An 8,888-nucleotide genomic window follows, 5' to 3' on the forward strand; every position below is an offset into this window, starting at 1 on the left:
TGTGGCGCTCCCTCAGTACTGCCCCTCCGACAGTGCGGCGCTCACTCAGTACTGCCCCTCCGACAGTGTGGCGCTCACTCAGTACTGCCCCTCCGACAGTGCGGCGCTCCCTCAGTACTGCCCCTCCGACAGTGCGGCGCTCCCTCAGTACTGCCCCTCCGACAGTGCGGCGCTCCCACAGTACTGCCACTCCGACAGTCCGGCGCTCCCTCAGTACTGCCCCACCGACAGTGCAGCACTCCCATCTCCATCTCGGCAATCCAATGAGACAATCTGCCGTTAATTTGCAAAGTTCTTCTGCGGAGAGTAACTCGTTTGTTTTTTTCCCCCCGTTAAAGGCGACACACTTTGAGTCGTCGGCGCATCATCCCGCTGCCCCAGTGGAAGGCAAATCCCGAGACCGATCCGGAAGCCTTGTTCCAGAAGGATCAGCTGGTGCTGGCTTTGTACCCCCAGACCACGTGCTTCTACCGAGCTCTCATCCACACTCCTCCACAGCGGGTAAATATCTCCCAGAGAGAGAGCAACTGAGAGTCAGTGTACAGATATTTCCCTGAGAGAGAGGGACTGAGACACACCAGTCAGTGTACAGATATCTCCCTGAGAGAGAAGGACTGAGAGACACCAGTCAGTGTACAGATATCTCCCTGAGAGAGAGGGACTGAGAGACACCAGTCAGTGTACAGATATCTCCCCGAGAGAGAGGGACTGAGACACACCAGTCAGTGTACAGATATCTCCCTGAGAGAGAGGGACTGAGAGACACCAGTCAGTGTACAGATATCTCCCTGAGAGAGAGGGACTGAGAGACACCAGTCAGTGTACAGATATCTCCCTGAGAGAGAGGGACTGAGAGATACCAGTCAGTGTACAGATATCTCCCTGAGAGAGAGGGGACTGAGACACCAGTCAGTGTACAGATATCTCCCTGAGGGAGAGGGACTGAGAGACACCAGTCAGTGTACAGATATCTCCCTGAGAGAGGGACTGAGAGACACCAGTCAGTGTACAGATATCTCCCTGAGGGAGAGGGACTGAGAGACACCAGTCAGTGTACAGATATCTCCCTGAGAGAGGGACTAAGAGACACCAGTCAGTGTACAGATATCTCCCTGAGAGAGAGGGACTGAGAGACACCAGTCAGTGTACAGATATCTCCCTGAGAGAGAGGGACTGAGAGACACCAGTCAGTGTACAGCTATCTCCCTGAGAGAGAGGGACTGAGGGACACCAGTCAGTGTACAGATATCTCCCTGAGAGAGAGGGACTGAGAGACACCAGTCAGTGTACAGATATCTCCCTGAGAGAGAGGGGACTGAGAGACACCAGTCAGTGTACAGATATCTCCCTGAGAGAGAGGGACTGAGAGACACCAGTCAGTGTACAGATATCTCCCTGAGAGAGAGGGACTGAGGGACACCAGTCAGTGTACAGATATCTCCCTGAGAGAGAGGGACTGAGAGACACCAGTCAGTGTACAGATATCTCCCTGAGAGAGAGGGGACTGAGAGACACCAGTCAGTGTACAGATATCTCCCTGAGAGAGAGGGACTGAGAGACACCAGTCAGTGTACAGATATCTCCCTGAGAGAGAGGGACTGAGAGACACCAGTCAGTGTACAGATATCTCCCTGAGAGAGAGGGACTGAGAGACACCAGTCAGTGTACAGATATCTCCCTGAGAGAGAGGGACTGAGAGACACCTGTCAGTGTACAGATATCTCCCTGAGAGAGAGGGACTGAGAGACACCAGTCAGTGTACAGATATCTCCCTGAGAGAGGGACTGAGAGACACCAGTCAGTGTACAGATATCTCCCTGAGAAAGAGGGACTGAGAGACACCAGTCAGTGTACAGATATCTCCCTGAGAGAGAGGGACTGAGAGACACCAGTCAGTGTACAGATATCTCCCCGAGAGAGAGGGACTGAGAGACACCAGTCAGTGCACAGATATCTCCATGAGAGAGAGGGGACTGAGACACCAGTCAGTGTACAGATATCTCCCTGAGAGAGAGGGACTGAGAGACACCAGTCAGTGTACAGATATCTCCCTGAGAGAGAGGGACTGAGAGACACCAGTCAGTGCACAGATATCTTCATGAGAGAGAGGGGACTGAGACACCAGTCAGTGTACAGATATCTCCCTGAGAGAGAGGGACTGAGAGACACCAGTCAGTGTACAGATATCTCCCCGAGAGAGGGGACTGAGAGACACCAGTCAGTGTACAGATATCTCCCTGAGAGAGAGGGACTGAGGGACACCAGTCAGTGTACAGGTATCTCCCTGAGAGAGAGGGACTGAGGGACACCAGTCAGTGTACAGGTATCTCCCTGAGAGAGAGGGAATGAGAGACACCAGTCAGTGTACAGATATCTCCCTGAGAGAGAGGGGACTGAGACAGCAGTCAGTGTACAGATATCTCCCTGAGAGAGAGGGACTGAGACAGCAGTCAGTGTACAGATATCTCCCTGAGAGAGTGGGACTGAGAGACACCAGTCAGTGTACAGATATCTCCCTGAGAGAGAGGGACTGAGAGACACCAGTCAGTGTACAGATATCTCCCTGAGAGAGAGGGACTGAGACAGCAGTCAGTGTACAGATATCTCACTGAGAGAGAGGGACTGAGAGACACCAGTCAGTGTACAGATATCTCCCTGAGAGTGAGGGACTGAGAGACACCAGTCAGTGTACAGATATCTCCCTGAGAGAGAGGGACTGAGACAGCAGTCAGTGCACAGATATCTCCCTGAGAGAGAGGGACTGAGACAGCAGTCAGTGTACAGATATCTCCCTGAGAGAGAGGGACTGAGACACCAGTCAGTGTACAGATATCTCCCTGAGAGAGAGGGGACTGAGTGACACCAGTCAGTGTACAGATATCTCCCTGAGAGAGAGGGACTGAGACAGCAGTCAGTGTACAGATATCTCCCTGAGAGAGAGGGACTGAGACAGCAGTCAGTGTACAGATATCTCCCTGAGGGAGAGGGTCTGAGAGACACCAGTCAGTGTACAGATATCTCCCTGAGAGAGAGACTGAGAGACACCAGTCAGTGTACAGATATCTCCCTGAGAGAGAGGGGACTGAGAGACACCAGTCAGTGTACAGATATCTCCCTGAGAGAGAGGACTGAGAGACACCAGTCAGTGTACAGATATCTCCCTGAGGGAGAGGGACTGAGAGACACCAGTCAGTGTACATATATCTCCCTGAGAGAGAGGGACTGAGAGACACCAGTCAGTGTACAGATATCTCCCTGAGAGAGAGGGACTGAGAGACACCAGTCAGTGTACAGATATCTCCCTGAGAGAGAGGGACTGAGACACACCAGTCAGTGTACAGATATCTCCCTGAGAGAGAGGGACTGAGAGACACCAGTCAGTGTACAGATATCTCCCTGAGAGAGAGGGACTGAGAGACACCAGTCAGTGTACAGATATACCCCTGAGAGAGAGGGACTGAGAGACACCAGTCAGTGTACAGATATCTCCCTGAGAGAGTGGGACTGAGAGACACCAGTCAGTGTACAGATATCTCCCTGAGAGAGAGGGACTGAGAAACACCAGTCAGTGTACAGATATATCTCCCTGAGAGAGAGGGACTGAGAGACACCAGTCAGTGTACAGATATCTCCCTGAGAGAGAGGGACTGAGAGACACCAGTCAGTGTACAGATATCTCCCTGAGAGAGAGGGACTGAGAGACACCAGTCAGTGTACAGATATCTCCCTGAGAGAGAGGGACTGAGAGACACCAGTCAGTGTACAGATATCTCCCTGAGAGAGGGGGGACTGAGAGACACCAGTCAGTGTACAGATATCTCCCTGAGAGAGGGGGGACTGAGAGACACCAGTCAGTGTACAGATATCTCCCTGAGAGAGGGGGGCTGAGAGACACCAGTCAGTGTACAGATATCTCCCTGAGAGAGAGGGACTGAGAGACACCAGTCAGTGTACAGGTATCTCCCTGAGAGAGGGACTGAGAGACACCAGTCAGTGTACAGATATCTCCCTGAGAGAGAGGGGACTGAGACAGCAGTCAGTGTACAGGTATCTCCCTGAGAGAGAGGGACTGAGAGACACCAGTCAGTGTACAGGTATCTCCCTGAGAGAGAGGGACTGAGAGACACCAGTCAGTGTACAGATATCTCCCTGAGAGAGAGGGACTGAGAGACACCAGTCAGTGTACAGATATCTCCCTGAGAGAGAGGGACTGAGAGACACCAGTCAGTGTACAGATATCTCCCTGAGAGAGAGGGACTGAGAGACACCAGTCAGTGTAGAGGTATCTCCCTGAGAGAGGGACTGAGAGACACCAGTCAGTGTACAGATATCTCCCTGAGAGAGAGGGACTGAGAGACACCAGTCAGTGTACAGATATCTCACTGACGGAGAGGGACTGAGACACCAGTCAGTGTACAGGTATCTCCCTGAGAGAGAGGGACTGAGACAGCAGTCAGTGTACAGATATCTCCCTGAGAGAGGGGGGACTGAGAGACACCAGTCAGTGTCGAGGTATCTCCCTGAGAGAGAGGGACTGAGAGACACCAGTCAGTGTACAGATATCTCCCTGAGAGAGGGGGGACTGAGAGACACCAGTCAGTGTACAGATATCTCCCTGAGAGAGAGGGACTGAGAGACACCAGTCTGTGTACAGATATCTCCCTGAGAGAGAGGGACTGAGAGACACCAGTCAGTGTACAGATATCTCCCTGAGAGGGACTGAGAGACACCAGTCAGTGTACAGATATCTCCCTGAGAGAGAGGGACTGAGAGACACCAGTGAGTGTACAGATATCTCCCTGAGAGAGAGGGACTGAGACAGCAGTCAGTGTACAGATATCTCCCTGAGAGAGGGGGGACTGAGACACCAGTCAGTGTCGAGGTATCTCCCTGAGAGAGAGGGACTGAGAGACACCAGTCAGTGTACAGATATCTCCCTGTGAGAGAGGGACTGAGAGACACCAGTCAGTGTACAGATATCTCCCTGAGAGAGAGGGACTGAGAGACACCAGTCAGTGTACAGATATCTCCCTGTGAGAGAGGGACTGAGACAGCAGTCAGTGTACAGATATCTCCGAGAGAGAGGGACTGAGAGACACCAGTCAGTGTACAGATATCTCCCTGAGAGAGAGGGACTGAGAGACACCAGTCAGTGTACAGATATCTCCCTGAGAGAGGGGACTGAGAGACACCAGTCAGTGTACAGATATCTCCCTGAGAGAGGGACTGAGAGACACCAGTCAGTGTACAGATATCTCCCTGAGAGAGGGACTGAGACACCAGTCAGTGTACAGATATCTCCCTGAGGGAGAGGGACTGAGAGACAGCAGTCAGTGTACAGATATCTCCCTGAGAGAGAGGGACTGAGAGACACCAGTCAGTGTACAGATATCTCCCTGAGAGAGAGGGACTGAGAGACACCAGTCAGTGTACAGATATCTCCCTGAGAGAGGGGGGACTGAGAGACACCAGTCAGTGTACAGATATCTCCCTGAGAGAGGGACTGAGAGACACCAGTCAGTGTACAGATATCTCCCTGAGAGAGAGAGACTGAGAGACACCAGTCAGTGTACAGATATCTCCCTGAGAGAGGGACTGAGAGACACCAGTCAGTGTACAGATATCTCCCTGAGAGAGAGGGACTGAGAAACACCAGTCAGTGTACAGATATCTCCCTGAGAGAGAGGGACTGAGAGACACCAGTCAGTGTACAGGTATCTCCCTGAGAGAGGGGGGACTGAGAGACACCAGTCAGTGTACAGGTATCTCCGTGAGAGAGGGGGGACTGAGAGACACCAGTCAGTGTACAGGTATCTCCCTGAGAGAGGGGGGACTGAGAGACACCAGTCAGTGTACAGGTATCTCCCTGAGAGAGAGGGACTGAGAGACACCAGTCAGTGTAGAGGTATCTCCGTGAGAGAGGGGGGACTGAGACAGCAGTCAGTGTCGAGGTATCTCTGATGATGTGGTGTTGAGCCTGATCTTGTGTCTGTGTCTCATCTCCACAGCCTCAGGATGATTACTCTGTGTTGTTTGAGGACACGTCCTACGCCGATGGCTACTCACCCCCGCTCAACGTGGCGCAGCGTTACGTGGTCGCCTGCAAGGAAACCAAGAAGAAATGAGAGGTGGCGGTGCATCGGAAGGTGGGCGGGGAGGGTGGAGGGCGCCTTGACCTGCCCAACCTCCCTCTGGTGCCTTGCCCTGCCAGTGATCTGCTCCCTCCCTGCCCCCACCCCCTTCCAACGGCCTGCTGTCTCATCCCTTCCCAACACGGTTCCTTCCCCCGTCGAGGCGGGCTTCCCATTGTTCCTCTGCCGCCAGCTGCCTCCCACAGTCGATCGACCGCCAGCGGGAGAGGGCACCAGCCCGCCTTGAAAGAGGCTTTGGGACCTCCTGAGGTGGTGAAAGGGGCTTTGGGACGTCCTGAGATGGTGAAAGTGGCTTTGGGACATCCTGAGGTGGTGAAAGGGGCTTTGGGACGTCCTGAGATGGTGAAAGGGGCTTTGGGACGTCCTGAGATGGTGAAAGGGGCTTTGGGACCTCCTGAGATGGTGAAAGGGGCTTTGGGACATCCTGAGGTGGTGAAAGGAGCTTTGCGACATCCTGAGGTGGTGAAAGGGGCTTTGGGACGTCCTGAGGTGGTGAAAGGGGCTTTGGGACATCCTGAGATGGTGAAAGGGGCTTTGGGACATCCTGAGGTGGTGAAAGGGGCTTTGGGACATCCTGAGGTGGTGAAAGGGGCTTTGGGACGTCCTGAGGTGGTGAAAGGGGCTTTGGGACGTCCTGAGATGGTGAAAGGGGCTTTGGGACGTCCTGAGATGGTGAAAGGGGCTTTGGGACGTCCTGAGGTGGTGAAAGGGGCTTTGGGACGTCCTGAGATGGTGAAAGGGGCTTTGGGACGTCCTGAGATGGTGAGAGGGGCTTTGGGACGTCCTGAGATGGTGAAAGGGGCTTTGGGACGTCCTGAGATGGTGAAAGGGGCTTTGGGATCTCCTGAGATGGTGAAAGGGGCTTTGGGACGTCCTGAGATGGTGAAAGGGGCTTTGGGACATCCTGAGGTGGTGAAAGGGTCTTTGGGACATCCTGAGATGGTGAAAGGGGCTTTGGGACGTCCTGAGGTGGTGAGAGGGGCTTTGGGACATCCTGAGGTGGTGAAAGGGGCTTTGGGACGTCCTGAGGTGGTGAAAGGGGCTTTGGGACGTCCTGAGATGGTGAAAGGGGCTTTGGGACGTCCTGAGATGGTGAAAGGGGCTTTGGGACGTCCTGAGATGGTGAAAGGGGCTTTGGGACGTCCTGAGATGGTGAGAGGGGCTTTGGGACGTCCTGAGATGGTGAAAGGGGCTTTGGGACGTCCTGAGATGGTGAAAGGGGCTTTGGGATCTCCTGAGATGGTGAAAGGGGCTTTGGGACGTCCTGAGATGGTGAAAGGGGCTTTGGGACATCCTGAGGTGGTGAAAGGGTCTTTGGGACATCCTGAGATGGTGAAAGGGGCTTTGGGACGTCCTGAGGTGGTGAGAGGGGCTTTGGGACATCCTGAGGTGGTGAAAGGGGCTTTGGGACGTCCTGAGGTGGTGAAAGGGGCTTTGGGACGTCCTGAGATGGTGAAAGGGGCTTTGGGACGTCCTGAGATGGTGAAAGGGGCTTTGGGACGTCCTGAGATGGTGAAAGGGGCTTTGGGACATCCTGAGGTGGTGAAAGGGGCTTTGGGATCTCCTGAGATGGTGAGGACAGCTGCCAGCTCCACGGTACACGACACGGTTTGTTGGAGAACCCAATCCCCTTTAACCAGCAAAGTTGATTTGTTTTATTTGGGCTCGTCCGATAATGATATTCCCCCTCCCCCTCTTCTCCCTCCACTCTGCTCCCCAATGATCTGTTTTGAGATACACAAGACTCACGTTGTAGAGCCTCTCACACCCTCGGGACACCCCAGACACCTTCACAGCCAGTAAATCACCTGTGAAGCCAGACGCTCTTGTTCCGCTGGCAAACCCAGCCAGCCATGTTGCGCACAGCAAGAACCCACAGCCAGCCGTGCGGTGAGCGATCCAGTTATCCTGTTGGCCAAGGGATGAAGGTCTGGCCCCAGGACACCGGGGAGAATATCCCCTGTTGCTCTTCCAATAGTGGTCGTGGGATCTTTTACGTCCATTGAGAGGGCAGACGTGGGCCCTCGGTTTAATGTCTCATCCCGAAAGACAGTGTAGACGTACTGATCCCCCTGGTGCTGTACTGAGGGAGCGCCACACTGTCGGAGAGCCAGTACTGAGGGAGGGCCGCACTGTCGGAGGGGCAGTACTGAGGGAGTGCTGCACTGTCGGAGAGACAGTACTGAGGGAGCGCCGCACTGTCGGAGGGGCAGTACTGAGGGAGGGCCGCACTGTCGGAGGGGCAGTACTGAGGGAGTGCTGCACTGTCGGAGAGACAGTACTGAGGGAGCGCCGCACTGTCGGAGGGGCAGTACTGAGGGAGCGCCACACTGTCGGAGGGGCAGTATTGAGGGAGCGCCGCACTGTCGGAGGGGCAGTACTGAGGGAGCGCCGCACTGTCGGAGGGGCAGTATTGAGGGAGCGCCGCACTGTCGGAGAGACAATACTGAGGGAGCGCCGCACTGTCGGAGGGGCAGTACTGAGGGAGCGCCGCACTGTCGGAGGGGCAGTACTGAGGGAGCGCCGCACTGTCGGAGGGGCAGTACTGAGGGAGCGCTGCACTGTCGGAGGGGCAGTACTGAGGGAGTGTCGGAGGGGCGGTACTGAGGGAGCGCCGCACTGTCGGAGGGGCAGTACTGAGGGAGCGCCGCACTGTCGGAGGGTCAGTACTGAGGGAGCGTCGCACTGTCGGAGGGGCAGTACTGAGGGAGCGCCGCCCTGCCGGAGAGCCAGTAC

General features: G+C 54.7%; 1 protein-coding gene across 1 annotated transcript; it reads left to right on the top strand.

Annotated features, from left to right (window-relative positions):
* Positions 1-235: 235 nt before the first annotated feature.
* Positions 236-8,469, top strand: LOC147094568 (uncharacterized). Its single transcript, XM_085974397.1, has 2 exons — positions 236-501; positions 6,009-8,469. Exon 2 carries the CDS (start codon positions 6,432-6,434, stop codon positions 7,953-7,955), a length of 1,524 nt encoding a protein of 507 aa, XP_085830523.1. The 5' UTR covers positions 236-501; positions 6,009-6,431; the 3' UTR covers positions 7,956-8,469.
* The last annotated feature ends 419 nt before the right edge of the window (positions 8,470-8,888 follow it).

This window comes from Somniosus microcephalus, unplaced genomic scaffold (genome assembly GCF_052327205.1).
Source record: "Somniosus microcephalus isolate GS21.2 unplaced genomic scaffold, FLI_Smic_1.0 unresolved_chr1, whole genome shotgun sequence".
NCBI classification, from domain to species: domain Eukaryota; kingdom Metazoa; phylum Chordata; class Chondrichthyes; order Squaliformes; family Somniosidae; genus Somniosus; species Somniosus microcephalus.